General features: G+C 39.5%; 2 protein-coding genes across 3 annotated transcripts; both read right to left on the bottom strand.

Moving 5' to 3' along the window:
* Positions 1-74: 74 nt before the first annotated feature.
* On the bottom strand, positions 75-5,752 carry gins4 (GINS complex subunit 4 (Sld5 homolog)). The gene is made up of 8 exons (XM_038704705.1): positions 5,498-5,752; positions 5,288-5,374; positions 3,287-3,400; positions 3,091-3,188; positions 2,905-2,993; positions 2,640-2,730; positions 2,380-2,485; positions 75-808 (listed from the first exon to the last, which is right to left on the bottom strand). Exons 1-7 carry the CDS (start codon positions 5,591-5,593, stop codon positions 2,389-2,391), a joined length of 672 nt encoding a protein of 223 aa, XP_038560633.1. The 5' UTR covers positions 5,594-5,752; the 3' UTR covers positions 75-808; positions 2,380-2,388.
* Positions 5,753-7,084: 1,332 nt separating this feature from the next.
* arid5a (AT rich interactive domain 5A (MRF1-like)) lies at positions 7,085-14,895 on the bottom strand. 2 transcript variants are annotated; one of them, XM_038704694.1, is made up of 7 exons: positions 14,535-14,895; positions 13,144-13,214; positions 10,715-10,883; positions 10,548-10,600; positions 9,455-9,552; positions 9,213-9,372; positions 7,085-9,106 (listed from the first exon to the last, which is right to left on the bottom strand). In XM_038704694.1, exons 1-7 carry the CDS (start codon positions 14,536-14,538, stop codon positions 7,871-7,873), a joined length of 1,791 nt encoding a protein of 596 aa, XP_038560622.1. In that variant the 5' UTR covers positions 14,539-14,895; the 3' UTR covers positions 7,085-7,870. The 2 variants fall into 2 exon arrangements, with proteins under 2 accessions (XP_038560622.1, XP_038560623.1); XM_038704695.1 differs by lacking the exons at positions 10,548-10,600; positions 10,715-10,883.
* Between the last annotated feature and the right edge of the window lie 2,367 nt (positions 14,896-17,262).

Genomic DNA, 17,262 nt, shown 5'->3' on the forward strand with positions numbered 1-17,262 from the left:
AGAAGGTTGGCTGAGGTAAACATGTGTTTGGGTGCTGCGTTTAATAAAACTAAAATAAAATGCTTTCAAAACCATTCAATCATTACAAAAGTTTTTATTTTCCTCAAATGCAAATTTTCAAGGTGTAAGAGAACCCTGCATTAATTATCTAACATTTTCATATGAACAAAAGCTTTCATGCACTCTAAATGCTTCTCTGTACGCTCTCAGGTGTCAAACACAACTTGATTTTCTCCTGGTTATATGAAAACAGTGTATTATTCCTCTTCTCCCAATAACACTGTGTTACAGAATTCCATATTAGCTATATCAGTGGTGCAGTTCAAAAATTCTGTTGCCAAGCCCACTCTCTCAGTCCCTTATTAATTCCAATTACTGGGCAATTTGTATGAGGGCAAACAATAAGTATTGACTGCTCCCCCTGAAACTCTTACATAACAATGCTATTACAACAATTATGTCTCAGAGAAGACAATGTTCCACACATCCTTTTAGGGTAAAACTAAAATGCTGTTGTGTTGTGACATGATTAAAAAGATCCAAAAATAACACCACAGCACTGCGAAAGCTGGTTTGGCAAACAGGATTCATTCGTCAGCAAGCACTTAACTCAATACCAGTAGTAACTTGAATACTGGAAGATGTGGTGCCACAAATGTCTGTGTTTGCGTTCCACGAACTGGTCCTTAATCCTGACGGTGAGAAAAAATGGATGCATTTCTAGATGTCATCTCTGCAGGTTAATCTGCATGCCATTGCTTATTTTCTGACCTCCTGGAGCCAAAAACATCCACACCAAGAGACAGACCTGTAACATAAAAAGGACTATGTTAAACGTATGGATGAAACGATAAACCATGGTAAAATTCCTGACTGTTAATATTACCGTACACATTTTAATTACCATGATAACCGGATTCATAAATTCATGGCAAAAACTGTCCAGCATCAACCAAAGGTATCCACAGTCTCTCAGAAGCAGGAACGCATGCGCAGTATGCAACGTGAGTTTGTTTAACACGGCTGAAGACAGCGCTGCTGAGATTTTTCAGTCACTCTGAAGTCTGGTCATATTTTAGTTTCAATGAGAGTGCTGAGGGGAACTTCAGTGTAGAAAATGAGAATGTTTTGTAATGCACATTTTGAAGTATTTCATTAGAAAAGGTTGATGTAAACGGCTTGTAAAAAGTTTTTACGCTCGCTTGAGGTGGTTTTTTCCTTTGTTGAAAGAGTAAATGCGCTAAATGGGAGCTGGAAATATTTTTCCAAATAAGTTCTGACGTAGCGAACTTGTAACTCACGTCTGATCAGCTGTTTCTGCTGCTGGAGACATGGCTGGTAGCAGTTTGCCCGCTTGAAACACATTTCTGAGGACCTCTCTCCATTTTTCTAAGATGACCTGCCATCAGGTTCAAGCAACTGGTTTTGTTTCCGGTTGGGAACCCATACGTCTCGTTTATTACAGCCATGTGTAATGTCAGCTACTGACGTAACGACGCTTGCTGTAGCCTTGATTATTCGCTCCAAACAAGCTGATGGAAACACACATATTTCGCAATTTCTTTTTTTTCCCCTTTTACGAGACATTTCAAAAGTACGCTTAAAATTCGCATGACAATTGGATGGAAACATGTCTAGTGTTAGCTGCTCTTGCAAAAACACTACAGGTTGTTGCTGTGTGCATTGTGTGTCTGCAGACTATTCGTCCACTGCACATAACACGTTATGCATTTTAGTCAACCAACCAGCATATCTTGTTCACTTTAAATCCAGCAGCTATCAAATTAGTTGTAAAAGTGTCAGAACAGGAGAAACGCTACAGACTGCTCTGTATTTATGTCTGTTGTTGGGCTCATTGCAGTTACTATCACGGTCTTCTAAAGATTGCATGGGGTCATATTTATGCAAACAAAATAGCAATTTTATTTGTAGTTTTCAATATAAAACTTGTTTAGATGGTTTAAGTGTATGTATCAGTACACGTTAATCCTTTTTTACAAAAAACCTTGATAATGCTGATAACCGTGATAATTTTGGTCACTATAATATAGTGATATGATATTTTCATACCGTTTCATCTGTAGTTAAGTGACTGTGCTAAGTGTATTTAATTATTAACTGCAGTTCAGTGAAATGACAAGTCTGCCTTACTGTAAACATATTGTGGTTCTTAAATAGATACACTTTTTCCTCATAATCTGTTGCCAAGAGACAATGAACACTGGAAAAAGTGAGAGCTAAAAATAAATCCAGATGTCATTGCAAAGCAGTTGCTTATGTAAGACGTGCAGTAATGAATTAGCAGATGTCTGTGCAAGAGGGTGTGAGGGCAGTACTGACTTAATGAGAAAGATGACAGTCAAACTCATTGTTACTTACCCCACACATTCACATTAACTGCACAGCTCCACTTGAAACAAGTGGTGCGATAGTACGATACCGCATTAGATGCTGAGAGCCCTCTTCAAGATCCACAACATACTCCCTGATAGAGGGGACAAGAGTAGAGATAATATCAGATGTTTCAGTATCTATGCAGAAAAATAGAACAAGACTGAATGTGAAAAGGTAACACTGCCACCTAGAGGGGGTTGAAAGCAGTGACAACAATTTCAAGGGAGGTTTTTGATGAAATGTACCTCTGATCATCTGTTTCAGGCTCCACCAAGATGTTCTCCTGTCTCTCCTTCACCCGCAGAAACACAAATGAGTCCAAGCTGGGCTCAGGCACTGCGATTGCATTAGAATATGTGGGATTTAGTGTGAGGGTCAGCGAAAATGTCAGAGCAAATGCCACCACCTACGAGAGCATGCTAATAGGGATGTTCAGGCATGGGTCATCCAAGACCGATCAAATGTAAAGAGAGCCTGTGAGAATACAGAGAATACAAAAAGAAAGATCACCTGCTTTAAGCATGTCCACTGTCTGCAGGTTGGAGGGCATGCGCTTCAGTGCTACAGCCTTCAGGTAGGTTTCTGTGTTGGCATAGTACCTGTATGCCAGATCAACATGTGCGTTTTTATCCCGAGTGTCACAAAAACAGCAACATTTTAAAACACACAGCTCTGACCTTACTCGACTATACTCACTCTTTGGCAAAAGCAAACTCCTCGGGGGAAAGCAGTGACGGGTCTCCCTCACCTCGAGACTTTTCTCTCTCCAGGACATGTGGGAAAAACTTTTCTATCTGGACATGCGTGGCACAAAGATCAGCAGTTTTGTCAACAGGCACAGAGTGAGATGAGAGCTTTATTTTGCACGCAGTATATTGTCGACCTGACTGACCTTCTGCAGACGAGAGCGCAGGTAGCTGCTGAGCACAAAGCGAATCCTGTCTATCTCCATGCGATGGATGCTGGCCTTCGTGTCACCTTTCTTCACCCGCTGTAGGTTGGCTTCCTGGTGGAGGAAAGGTCAGGACACTGTCAGAAAGGACTAGAAAAGAATAGATCCACCTCCGTCTCCACAGCTGGATTTGGGCTCTATATTCCAACAGCAGTGATGTCCCACTGATACATACCAGCTTCAAATATTTGTTTGTCACTCAGCATGTTAAAGCCAACCACCTAGTACACAAGTATTTCCATACCGATAATAGATTTTAAGATTTTATCTTTGTAGCGCTTCTTACTGATTCATTTATACATATAATTTAATTGCTAAATCATTTAGGCATTAAAAAAGAAAAAAATATTTGAATGTAAAGCAAGCTGGTATCCTACTAACCATTGTTCCACCACATCCCAAAGGTGCTCTATTGGATTGAGATCTGGTGACTGTGAAGGTCAATGGAGTACAGTGAACTCATTGTCATGTTCAAGAAACCAGTTTGAGACGATTTGAGCTTTGTGACATGGTGCATTTCCTGCTGTAAGCAGCCATCAGAAGATGGGTACACTGTGGTCATGAAGGGATGGACATCGTCAGCAACAATACTCAGGTAGGCTGTCGTGTTTAAACGGTCCTCAGTGGGGCCCAAAGTGTGCCAAGAAAATTTCCCCCACACCATTACACCACCACCACCAGCAGCCTGAATTGTTGATACAAGGCAGGATGGATCCATGCTTTCATGTTGTTTACGCCAAATTCTGACCCTACTGTCTGAATGTTGTAGCTAAAATAACGACTCATCAGACCAGGTAACGTTTTTCCAGTCTTCTATTGTCCAGTTTTGGTGAGCCTGTGTGAATTGTAGCCTCAGTTTTCTGTTCTTAGCTGACAGCAGTGGCACCTGGTGTGGTCTTCTGCTTCTGTAGCCCATCTGCTTGAAGGTTCAACGTGTTGTGTGTTCAGAGATGGTATTCTGCACACCTTGGATGTAAGAGTGGTTATTTGAGTGTCTGTCATCTCAAACCTGTCTGCCCATTCTCTTCTGACCTCTGATATCAACAAGGCATTTTCGTCCACACAACTGCCGCTCACTGGATATTTTCTCGTCTTTGGATCATTCTCTGTAAACCCTAGAGATGGTTTTGCGTGAAAATCCAATAGATCGGCAGTTTGTGAAATACTCAGACCAGCCCGCATGACACTAACATCCATGCCACGTTCAAAGTCACTTAAATCCTCTTTCTTCCCCATTCTGATGCTCGGTTTGAACTTCAGCAAGTCGTCTTGTCTACTTGGCTGATTACCTATTTGTATCAACAAGCAATTGAACAGGTCTACCTAATAAAGTGGCCATGAGTGTGAGCATTCGTTCCTGTTTTATATTATTGTAAAGTAAATACTTTTCAGGATTTGGACTGTTGCTTGAACAAAATAAGCTTTTTGAATGTGTCACCTTGAGCTCTGGGGAATTGTGAGGAGGAATGTTTTATAACATTTATAGACTTAATAATTGACAGTAAAACAGAGGTTGGGTGTACCTAAGTACATTTACTCCAGTGGTGTACATTAATTGGAGTATTTCAATTTCATTCTACTTTAAACTTTCACTCCACTATACCACACTCACAAGAGCTATTTAAGTATATCTTCTTCTATTTTCCAGCACGGACTGCTTTTACTTTTGATATTTTAAGCACACTTTGCCATTAACACTTTAGACTCTATACCTGAGTTACATTTTCAATGCCGGACTTACTTGCAACTGCATTTTCACAGTGTTTCAGAAAGTTACCACTTTTCTTGGAGGAAAATACCTGAATCCCCACTGCAGTTTAATGAATCGTGAAAACAGTCGTTGGTTGCGGCCCTGCACCACACACAACAATGTGCGGTGTTTAGTGACATTTAGAAATGTAGGTAGACTTCTGAACATGCAGTAAACACATGTTAATTTACCATGTGAGTCAGCTGCTCCATCACGCACTCCACCACCTCTGATTTGTTCTCCAGGAGCTCCGGTGAGAACTTCTCATTCAGCCAAGCCTGAAGGTGACAGACAGAGGACACAATCTACTGAGGAGGGTTGCATGCTGTCAAGAGACTATGGGAGGTCTACGGAACTTCATGTCACCGTCTAATGGGATCATTTTGTAAACATCAGCTCACTTCTTGCAGTTTAGCGATCAGCTCCGCCGGGGTCATAACATCCTCCTGACTGTCATCTTGGTTGATGTCGCTGCCGTCATCAGACGCGTTCGACATAGTTCACGAAGTAAACAAACAAAATACCGAGCTTAACCGAGACGAACACTATATGATTAACGTTTAAACTAAAATGTATAGCGATTCAAATAGTATGACATGGAAAAGTTTAATGAAGAGGCAACAGGTCGCTACACAGCGCCGCGTATTTACTCGAAAAACTCCTTGTTTATTCGCGCCACTGGAGTTCTTCTCGCGAGATATACTTAAGGATTTGTTACCCTACGTTAGGCCTGTCAGGCAAGGTTCCTCACGGGCTATAAAATGTATACAACAGATGAACTAGCCATACAATCATAGACTTTCGTTTATATTTATTTAATTAGGTTTCTATCGTGCTTCATGCAGAGCCATTATGTAAACGTCTGCCTGTCCTACTGTAGGAGGCAGGATAATAACGCTGCCTAGACGCGGTGCTTCCTGTGAGTCTCTTCACAGGGAACACAAATCGAGCACTAGCGTCAAACTGAAGGCTTACTAGATAGTGAGTAGAAACTCAAGAATATGTACTAAATACCAAACTTTGTGACTATAATGATGGCAGAGTAAGCAAGTTACATTTTTTTTTAAATTTGAATTTTAGTTGAAAACTATCTATCTATGATTACATGAAAATATGATAACAGATATTATTAACAGGGCAGAACTCTAAGCTGCAGGTGATGAAAGTAGGCTATGGGATTAAAATGTTTTTGATTATTTACACATAAAGATCAGATACCTCCACAATCAAAACATTGAAGCCAATTTCGCACAGAGATTCTCAAAGTCAACATGCCATGTCTCCTCTGCCCAATTTTGTCTTTCTTTTACCCACATGTATCTTTTATCAGAGAGCGCGAATTTAACAGAAATGCCATCATCTGCTTCATTTGTTCCAGCTGTCTTTTCACAGACCACATTGTGGCCTGCAGCAGGATCTCATTTATCTGATTTCCTCTTTCTCTTTCCTTCTCACTGCTCTTGCCTCAGAATTCATTGTTATTTTCACCAGTAATGCGTTGGCATCCATTGCAACATTGTGGCCACTGCAGTGAAGTTCAGTTTTGCACTCAGTCTGGCCTTGCAGCACTACATTAGACCTGCACACCACAACCTTGAAAGCTGCAGAAACTTAGCAAAAGCAGATCAACAGACAGACTAATAACACAGCTCAGAGGAAACGTTTGTGCTCAAAAACAACAAGAAGAGAAATCTGAAGTCAGAGCGATTGCTTTGAAAGAGGGAGTATAGTGCCACAATTCTTTTAGGCAGGCTCGAATGTCTGGGGTGATTAATAACTTAATTCAGAAAAGGTCTGTGGTGCCAATCATTTATAAATCAGGTGACAAATTAAAAATCTGCTAATAAATACATTTTCAAATTATGGACAAACCAATTTTTAAAATCAATCAGAAAATATTGCTTATCAAAATTAACGCTGTTATAGTGAACTATTTCATGATATGGAGAAATCAGCTACATTTCTATAATAAACACAAGGACAAAAGGTTTTAATATTTTTTTATGTTTATTTTTGTTATTTCTTTGTGATCATTTGCTCTGCTTAAATACATTTGAATGACAATGCAATCTGCATATAATAACTTTGAAAATATTTAACACTGACATATGGTACATTTACACAGTACATTGTGTTCATCGGACTTACAATACAGTACAGTAAGATTGTTCTTTCACCACAAAGCATTGCAATTGTGCAAGTGAGAACAAATTGTGCAAGAATTTGATTTTATCTGTAACTTCACTTATTTCAACTGTCTATCAACATTTTTATATTTATTTTCCCAGTACATGTAAATGTACAAGAATTTTATTATTTTTTATCTTGGGTAAATAATACACATTGTATCACTTTACAAATGGACATGTTACAGGTTATCAGTAGGCACCAGTGTAGATCTCATGGCTTAACATTTTAACTACAGCTATAAAACGTAATACATTTCAAGAGTACATTTTGCACAGTTCTGCTGTGAGTTATAAAAATAACGTACCGATTTGTTGTACTTTTTCAAGCTGTTTCACTGTGATCCTATAAATATCTCTCCATCACTGCTGTGACTTCATTTCCCTTCAGTGTAGTTTTGTTTTGTTTACAGAAGGTCAACACAGGCAGTCAGCAAATTATACAGTTGCACGTTTCCCAGACAGAACCTAAATATTTTGTGTCATGTGCATACACATGCTATGTTTAAAACACAAGTGAGGCATCGCCACTTTAACTACATACTTTTTTTTTTGTCTTATCGAAGTCTGGAATTGAAATACAAAGAATCACAGTTTGTGAGGATAAATGGGATTCATGGCAGGTAGAGTATATCCAGTTTGGGGATTGAACAGGGGAATGGAGTAGGGATATGGGTAAACAGCAGACCCGATGAGAGCAGAATGAGCTGGAACCACTGGGACATGACGGTATATTAGCTGAGATTGAGGTAGTCTCATTCTGCTGGGTAGAAATGCAGGGTGTAATGGAGTTTGGTGCCGAGAGTCTCTCCCTGACTTGTCATAGCACGACACCGGCAGGCTGGCAGTGGAATGGGACAGACTCTGCTGAGTGGGAGGAACTTTTTGTAGCATTGTCCTGGATTTCTCCCTCTTCTCTGTCTGATTAAGCCACGGAGATATGTTGTTCAGCTTCTTCGCACAAGTCAGAGAGTTGTCCTGCTGCATCAACCTACCCTGGTGGATTTTATAACCTGGCCGAATAGGAGCGGGCCGCAGAAGCTGCACTGGTTTTGGAATAACTTTGGTGAAACTAGAGGTAGATGTTGGAGCCCAGTCAGATTTCACAGTGAATGAGGAGGATGAGTGGAAAGGTTGGGGGAAATATTTGCCACTCTCTCTGTGGTTTGGCTTGCAGGCAGTGTCTTTAATCTGGACCTTGATCAAGTCTGCTGATTGGGAGCTGGCATGAGAAATGTCTTTATTCTGTCCTGCGTGGTCTTTGGATATCTGATTACAGCTCACAGACTTTCTTTCCTCACTACAGCCAGATGTATTTTTCACAGAGCTGGAACAGTTTTGGGATGGTTCAGAACCTAATGCAGGTTTATCTTCATTCCCTGCTGGACCGTCCTCTGATGAAACAGAGCAAGGGGAAGGGCTGCGGGAGCAGGAAGAGGAAGAGGATAAAGGGAGTGGGGAGCCATCAGAGGAGTTGCAGTTCTGGCTGGAAGAAGCCCGGGCCGGAGACTGGGAGCACTGAATGACGGAGGGCCTTTCTTTATCTTCGCTATGAGGACTCAGGGGCAAGTTAAGGCTGGCCTGAGCCATTCGCTTTTTTTTCTCCAGAGGAGATATGACCTCTCCAGCAGCGGGTGGGATATGAGCACTCCAGGGGCTGGATGTGGGGACCTGGACAAGGCGGGCATAGACAGAGGTGCAAAGATTGGTGGTGGTTCTGTTTGGCTGAGAGTGCCTATCAGAGGTAGCAGCCCAGAGTGCAGGGTGAGGATGCATCACTGCTTCACTTTGGCAAGCAGCCTCTGGACTTCTCTGCACAAGTATCTGTAAAATAATACAGGGGATATTGTAAGACACATTATGTACTAACACAGACCTTTTCTCTCTTTCTCTCTCTTTTTGAGACATTTGAACACATTTAGTATGTTACCTCAGAATCCATCTCTCTATCTGACGGAGTCCTTTTCCTCTTCTTCTCAGTCTTTGTGACCTTGCTGTCCAGATTTCTCTTATATGGCTTCCGTGGTTTGCTTGGAGGCAGAGGTTTGTCCTCCTCTCCTTTTATGTGTCTTTCAAAGGGCAGCACAAGCCTAAAAAAGTACATTTCTGATTACGAATCGGTTGATGTAGCAGTTGAATCGACAGTTTAGTCAGAAACAGAATCATCCTCACTTCTCATAGTGTCTGCGAGTGCAAGTAGCAGCGCTGGTGCTACCTGGACTTCCTCCCAGCTCATCATACACTTTCTTCCAAAGACGTCGCGCCGTCACCTGTTGGATAACACAGTGGGAAAAATGCACATATGTAACAACACACGTCTGTAATAGTTAAGGTACGTTTTTGGAGAATCAGTGGCTCATCACACCAGTTGCACATAAAACTAAAATGCTCTGTCTCCTCCCCTATCACAAACTAAGGGGCTGCTTAGTTTGTGACTGCCACCGGGTGGCCCCATTATGAACAAATCATTATTTTTGATACATATTATATATTTTTTGTGTTGTTGTATATATTAGTACTGTAGTGATCAGATATTGTTTCAAGGTTAAATTAGGCTTATTTAATTGATGTCATGCATAGGGGCAGCTGTGGTTCAGGATGTCGAGCGTGTCGTCCACTAATCACTTGGGTAAGACAGTGAACCCCAAATTGTTCCCAATGGTCAGACCAGCACCTTGCATGGTACCTTGCTACTGTGTGTGAATGAGAGCACTATGTATAAATGCAGTCATTTACACAGAGCTTGTGTGCCTTCCGTTCTCTGAGTCAGGTGCTTGGACCCAGGCATACCTGCTTTTAAGTCTCAAGTTTCTAGTTTTGGGGAAGGGAGGTGGCTGGTTACCCTTTAAATGCCAAGTCTGCTGGTTTTCAAAACTGAAAGAACATTTCTGTGTTTTAACTTTATGCATATGTAGGCGGCTTACATTGTTGTGTTCACACCCTGGGACACAGTAGCAGTGGTGGTAGCAGTGGTGGTAGTGGTGGCCAAGATCAGCTCTATTTTGGAGCCCCCTGCCCCGCTCTAGTGCTAATTTCAAAATGAGTTTCACTCTCAGAGCGTGCCCAGCAGTGTCAACATCAAAGACAACAGAACATAGATGGTGATACATCGAAAGCTCAGCAGCCTAAATGTCCTCCGGTGTGGTAGAAACCACCATGTTAGAGCACTTGACCTATAGTGTATTTTCCATTTAGAAGCCAGTAAACAGTGACACCTTCTGCTTCAGTCAAAAGACTAATAGTTGAATGATGAACTCGTACTTACTGAATCATAACCCCCAAGTTTCTCAACAGCTTTGTGGATCCTCCAAAGATTAACTGGGAGTGGAAAACACACACACATGAAAACCTAATTGTTTCCATTCACACTATGTGCATGTGAATATTGTGTTCACTAAACAGCAAGCATGGTGCTAACGAACGTCAACTCACTCTGCTTGAAGCCCAGGTGTGGGATCCTTTCTATGGGTGTACCTCTGTCCTTCATAAAAGAGTGCAGACGTGATACAAAAACCTTCTCCTCTATCAGCACTAGATTGGGCCTCACTTCTTCCTCACATTCAGTCATTGAGTCATGAATCTCAATGACAGAGGGAGAGGCCTAGCGTAGAGAAAAGGAGATGCATTAGAGAAATTCAATCTGTGTGTTTTGCATCAAGTAGCTCCTGTAAATGTGACACTGTCCACTGCACTGATACGGAAACCTGTTTTACAGTTGAAGGTATTATCATAGATGGGAAAAACGACACAGAGTCATCTCATGGGACGCAAATGTTGAAATGAAACGTCAAAATCAGAGAGTAGGGTTTTACCGCTACTTTCAATAGATAACCGCTACACATCCTGTCTGGAGAGAAAGCAGCAGACTTGTGGGGTTTTTGGTCTAGAGTTGTCAGTCACTGGTATCGCAAATGTCACTTTGGAAAACAAACATAAGCCAAAGCACTAATTTATACATAAAGTGTTGTAAACAACACACTGTTTGTCAGTGTTGATTGATGGGAAGCCAGACCTTGAATAAAGATACTGCTTTGTAATAGCTTAAACAAAACAAACATACAAAAAACCCCCATCTGGTTGCATGTTTGCTTTATTACTGCAAAACTAGCGTGAGTAATTTTAAAGAGGATTTTAAGATACCAAGAAATTAGGTGTATCGAGTGTTCACAGCCCAGACTACTCAGAACTCCAGTACAAGAAATTGACAATGTCACTATTTGTGGTTTGCAAGAAAGGAGAAATGAAACAGTGAAGGCATGCAGAAATAAAATCTTCAGTTGGAGAGATTTCAAGAAATGAAGTATAAAACAACAAAGACTTTAGAAGAGAAACTGTTTATGAAGACAATACAGTTTCTGTATGTTCACCCTGATGATATTCTCATTGTGCGGCTTTAAAAGTTTAATTTTTGAGGTTGTGCTTTAAAGTCTTTTTTTAAAATCTCATCTGATACAAGGGCAAGATGAAAACTTTTTTTATGTGGGCAATATACAGTTTTTGGTATAAATAAGTGGTAGTTGTCAGATTTTCACAGCAACAATATTATTCCTGCTGTGTGAACACAGGCTCAAACAGCACAAATGCTGATATACTCATTTCTGTTATTGCAGTGAAAGCATAGATTACGGTATTCCATGCTAGATATTTACATGTGAGAAGTCACATCACCTCTGTGACGATTGATTTCAACAGGTTGGACGTCAGAAGAGACCAGTATGGACAATGTCAATATTTTACTTTGAATCACCATGCGTAGAAGCTGCTTTATTTCTGTGGCAGTCATTGTACAACAAAACGGCTCAAGGTGGTTTCATATTGAATCAAGTTCCTCTATGTGGTTCCTGGTTCCGAGAAGTAGGCCTCCAGAGTGAGTAATAGTGAAGGTGCAGGCCTCTAACCAAGATAGCCCCGACTGAGTCAGAGTTCAGCAGCTCCACACTGCTGTTCCCAGCTAACAGCCAACAGCTCTGACCTTCCACTATGCTATATAACCTATTTTTCCCTCTGCACATTTGGTATAAAAATTACAATTCACAAATTGAATTATCTGTATTTCCAGCACTGTGATTGGTTGTTAAATGTGCAACACAAATTCACAGGTATTCACGATGGGTCCTTTTAACTTTCGGTTATTGTTTTCAGATCTGATTCACAAAACATTCAGGGGTGTGCATCAATGGCTGCCTACAGGAAATGTCTGCACTCTAAGCCACATACTGTAGCCCCTTTGCTGCAGATTTCACTCTACACCAGAGCGTGAATATCATTGTGAAACATTCAGTTGATTTCCACTAGATGAAATTTTTTGGAAAACTGTGTGGGTGATGTTGATGTCAAGGTGTTGATATGTGATTCTCGCAATGATTGTCAGTGGCATGCTGGATTGATGCAATCGGCAGGCCAGAAGTCACCACAGAAACCACCAGGCTTTCAGCTAGCATCAGCTTTGGAAATTTGATGAGCTATTTTGTGTTTCTCATATTGTACCTCTCATTTCAGTTACCAGAACAGTGCCTGTGAGGACCTCCTGCAGTTTCTGTATGTGCATCGAAATATTGTGGTATGCCTTATGGGTGAGATACATGCGTGCGTTTCGTAGCCCTCTTCAGATACAAAGCAGAATCACTTATTCCTTGTTACTCATTTCACAATCAGCCACTGAGATGAAACAACTGTACGCACACAATCAATGCTTCAGAAATTTGCCACTATCTCAAATTCACTAAAAAAGGGAAATGAAAACACAACGCATAACTCATTCTGGGTAGTCATGTCTGTAGTTACTGATTAACTGTAACTGATGGAAATTGCTTGGACAGAAGGCCAACTGACATTTTATCAGCAGTGACTGAGGTTAGTACCTGGTTTTCTGTCCCCTTCTCTTCATCACTGGCTGCTGTTTGTTGTAACGTCTCACTCTGGTCCTCTTGAGCTTCAAACAAAGACATGAGACACACAGCAGGGGTCAAGACATTTAATGTTTTACTCCAAAACAGTAGAGTGAATTTGAATAAAAAGAGTCAAGGAACCAAGTGCTTCTTCATTACAAGGATCAGTGGTAAAGGCTTTAGATTAGATGAAGTCCATGTTAGAGAAACATTACATGCAGAAATGTCAAATGGAAGCAGATTAAAACATCTTTCCTACAAAAAGTTACAAAAGTGATCATCATCACTGCTGGGAATGGAGTAGTTTTTGTAATAAGTGCAATGGTCAGATAATCTATCAGCACACAAAACAGAAATCTGTCAAACATATTGTCAACTGAGTCTGATATAAAACCACAAGTTGCAAAACCACTTCCTGCTCATGAACAAAACCGCTTGTATGATGCACTGTATGATATTGTATCACATAAACTATATTTGACAACGCAAAATCATCATCTAAAAAAACTAAACTCCAATGTATTACGTGCACAGCATAACTTACTATACCCTACTATTCCCTGTATTTAGGAAAACATGAGGGAATATGTCTTACAGCTCTTAATGGGTGTGTTTTCGCTTTTCATGTGCATGCCTTAATATGCAGGACCACTTTACTGCATTTTATGAGGAAAATAATCAGTAAATGAAGAGTATAAAAAATCACATGCCCTGGGAATGAAATGTAATTCTGAGAATGAAATGTCATTCTTCACAAACTGTCAGCTCAAAACCTCTACCTCCCACCCACAGTGATATCATTTGTGTGCAAAACCAATATGCTTCTCTTTTGAGATCACTTATTTCCTGTGCTGTGGCTTGAACCTTTAATTCTGCTTTCAGTAGCCTCTAACTTCTCCATTTCATGTGTTGAAAACATATTTTTGAAATATTGTTTTTTTATTATTTTTCAAGCACTTTCAAACACACACTGTTACTGTTTCCTTGTATATGAACACATGCATTAGTCATGGTGGTTTGTTTTCTATCAGATAAAGATGCCAGTCAAAATATTGTGATACATTAATTTGGGCACTTGCTAAAGACTGAGGTTAAGTCCTGAGGCATTATCATTTTCTAAATCAAAATAGTTTCTTTTACAAATGAATGTAGGGTACATTCATTTACTTTTGCAAAAGCAGACATGAAACAGTTTTCATATACTGTATAAACAAAGACATTCAAAGAGTAATATTATTTAGTTAACATTTATATACAGTTTATATATAAATAAAACTTTACAGTATTTAACCTGTTGTGAAAAATACATCAAACATAAATATGTAGTAGTATCTGGCTTCAATAAAAATAAAAGTAATTCTCACCCATTTCCCGAAGTTGTCCTCTAGTCTCTGGCTTGTGTTTTGTGACAGTAATTCATGCGGTGCCCACTTCAACTTCACACCAAGAAGTAGGAAGGTGTCTCCGCAGAACGGTTTCATTGGTCGACTCATCACTCAGCAGCAAATGAGTCTGGGAAACTGAGTTTTTTCTTTTGTCACACAATGTCTATTCTCTGTTTCATCTCCTGAGTTTCAGACAAAAAACAACAGCTGTGTTTCAATTTGTGCATCAAACTTTTCATGTGGATACCTTGTCTCCATTGTACTAGTCCAACCGCGTTGTTTATTATTAATTTTCAGATAAACATGAGGAAAATTAAAGTATCTTATGTTTACAATGTTGTTAGCAACACATGTTGTCATTACTGTTTTTGTACGTATTATACCACACATTGTGTACATGAGACAAATATATTCAAGAAATTATTAATAAAATAAAAACTATGTTTGTTGGTATAGTGATACGATGACTACAAGCCTGGTACCGAAATTGCTGCAATTGGGGAAGTGAAAGCAACATTCAACTGATGCCCAAATAAAGCTTTAAATGTGACTTAATGTAAGGATACTATTTCCCCTTTGTCTTTGTCTATATTATTAAAACAATATGTTTCAGGACTTTAATTTAACCACTTACTGTCAACGTACACCAGTGCTTGAATAATGACCAAATATTTATTAGAGTTGACACTAAACTGTGTATTACACAATCAGTCAGATTACAATGTGTACAGGGACATTCATTTCACATTAATGTGTGTAAAAGGGGGAAATATTTCCAGCTGTCTTAAAATAGCATTTAAGAAGTACAACATGAAGTGTTGAATACCACAATGAATGAGCATTTTGAAAGCATCTTGCTTCCTTATTTTATTTTGAGCGGATGGTAAAATAAAACACAGTAAAGCGCGGTAGCCTTTTATTATGGCAGTATCAAGATTAGTTATGGTAATAAACGCAGTTTTATTTGATATTATATATTTGACAGTGTGGAAAGCCTGTTGCACCTGTAACCACACCCAACAGTGATGTCACAGGGTCCCTCAGTACATCTGTACATCACTGCAGCAAGGCGAGAAGTTAAACCACTGCAGTTCAGCAAACACAGGAACTTCAGGGGGTGTTAGGCTACTCTTACATACACAATAATGCTAATAATAATAATGATAACAACAATAATAATAATGTGTATACAGAATGTTGCTTTGAGTGCATCATGTCATTTGAAATTAAATCAAAGCTTTAAATCCTGACTATAATGTGATGTAGTAAAGGGCTCTGCTTGAGGTTTGTGCCTCTTAAAAGGAAGTTTTTCCTTGCCTGTGCCGCCAAGTGATTGCTCATGGTGGGAATTGTTGGGTCTCTGTAAATAATATCACAAAGAGTACTGTCTGCTATGAAGTGTGAATTAGCGCTATATAAATAAAATAAAATTGAATGGAATTAAATTAATCTGCTGCTGTGCTTAGGACCAAAATAGACCAGATTTGCTGTTGAAATGGCATTGTTTAATGTAGAAGTGCTTTAAATTGGAGTAATACAAGCACGTATTTTTGACTCATAACAGCTAATAGCTGAGTAAGGGCAACGTTTTGAGACTGACTGTTAGCTGCAGGGATTGAAGACCTCACATTTTAAGGAAGAAGCCATGCACTACTTCTTTAAAATGGTTTCTACTGGCCTTTACCTGAAAGATATTGGTTAAAAATTAGATGCCAGGACAATGCGGAAGCAACTTTTCCTACTAGAGATGAGAAAAAAAATATCTATTTATCTAAAATATCATCTATTTCTCTACTACCAATTTTGAGTCTTAAGATTTTATGTTCCTTATGGCCACATGCCAGTCAGCTTGCAAAGCATCAGGGTCAAGTTACTTTTTACATGACTTTGAGTAGCTTTAGCATTTTTTAAAACCATTGTCATATGTTTTCTCTTGAGGTCACATTTAAAACTGCTGTATTTTCCCTCCATTTTCCTTTGGCTGTCCCACACTTGGTACAGTCCCACATATCTCGTGATAAAAACACTGACGAGTGATGAAGCTGCACTCGACACATATCCACATTTCCTCCGCATGTTTTTGATCTATTTAAAAGGGGGATGCCCTATTCCTCTATCTGTTGCGGATAGAGTATGACATTTCAAAATGATTAACATTTAAATGTCAAAATAAGCAAATACCTACAAACTGTCCAAATCTCAGAGGGATTTTTTTTGTTTGATAGATACAAAACAAGTTTTTGTTTTGCTTTTTGAGAAATTGTGATCGAGATGATCAACAAGGCTCTCTGCAAGAAAATGGAAGAAATATGATGTTGAACTACTCATGTTAATGCAGCTCCATATCAACGAATTGACTCAGTCAGAAATTAGATCTTAAAACAGATATTAAGTGTAAGTTACCGCTATTTAGAGGAGAAATAAAACATTTGATCTAGATTAGATATGAGATTCACTATTTGTTTATGCAAGAGTGAGAAATGCAGAAATAAAAAAATAACTTGCAGAGAGGTGGTCGGTGTGTGGTGAGATTAGAATTTCTATGAGAACATATTCGTAGTTAATGTCACACATGAAGCTTTATAGGAAAGTCATTTTTATTCCATTTAATTCTGACAATATGTTTTGCAGAACTCTTTTCTATCTCATGCAGCCGACAACAAAAGTGGAGTCGATGAGCAAAAACATGGGTTGTTAGATTGAGAAA

Source organism: Micropterus salmoides, unplaced genomic scaffold (genome assembly GCF_014851395.1).
Source record: "Micropterus salmoides isolate LMB-PRFRI ecotype aquatic unplaced genomic scaffold, ASM1485139v1 Ms_hic_scaffold_7, whole genome shotgun sequence".
Lineage (NCBI taxonomy): Eukaryota > Metazoa > Chordata > Actinopteri > Centrarchiformes > Centrarchidae > Micropterus > Micropterus salmoides.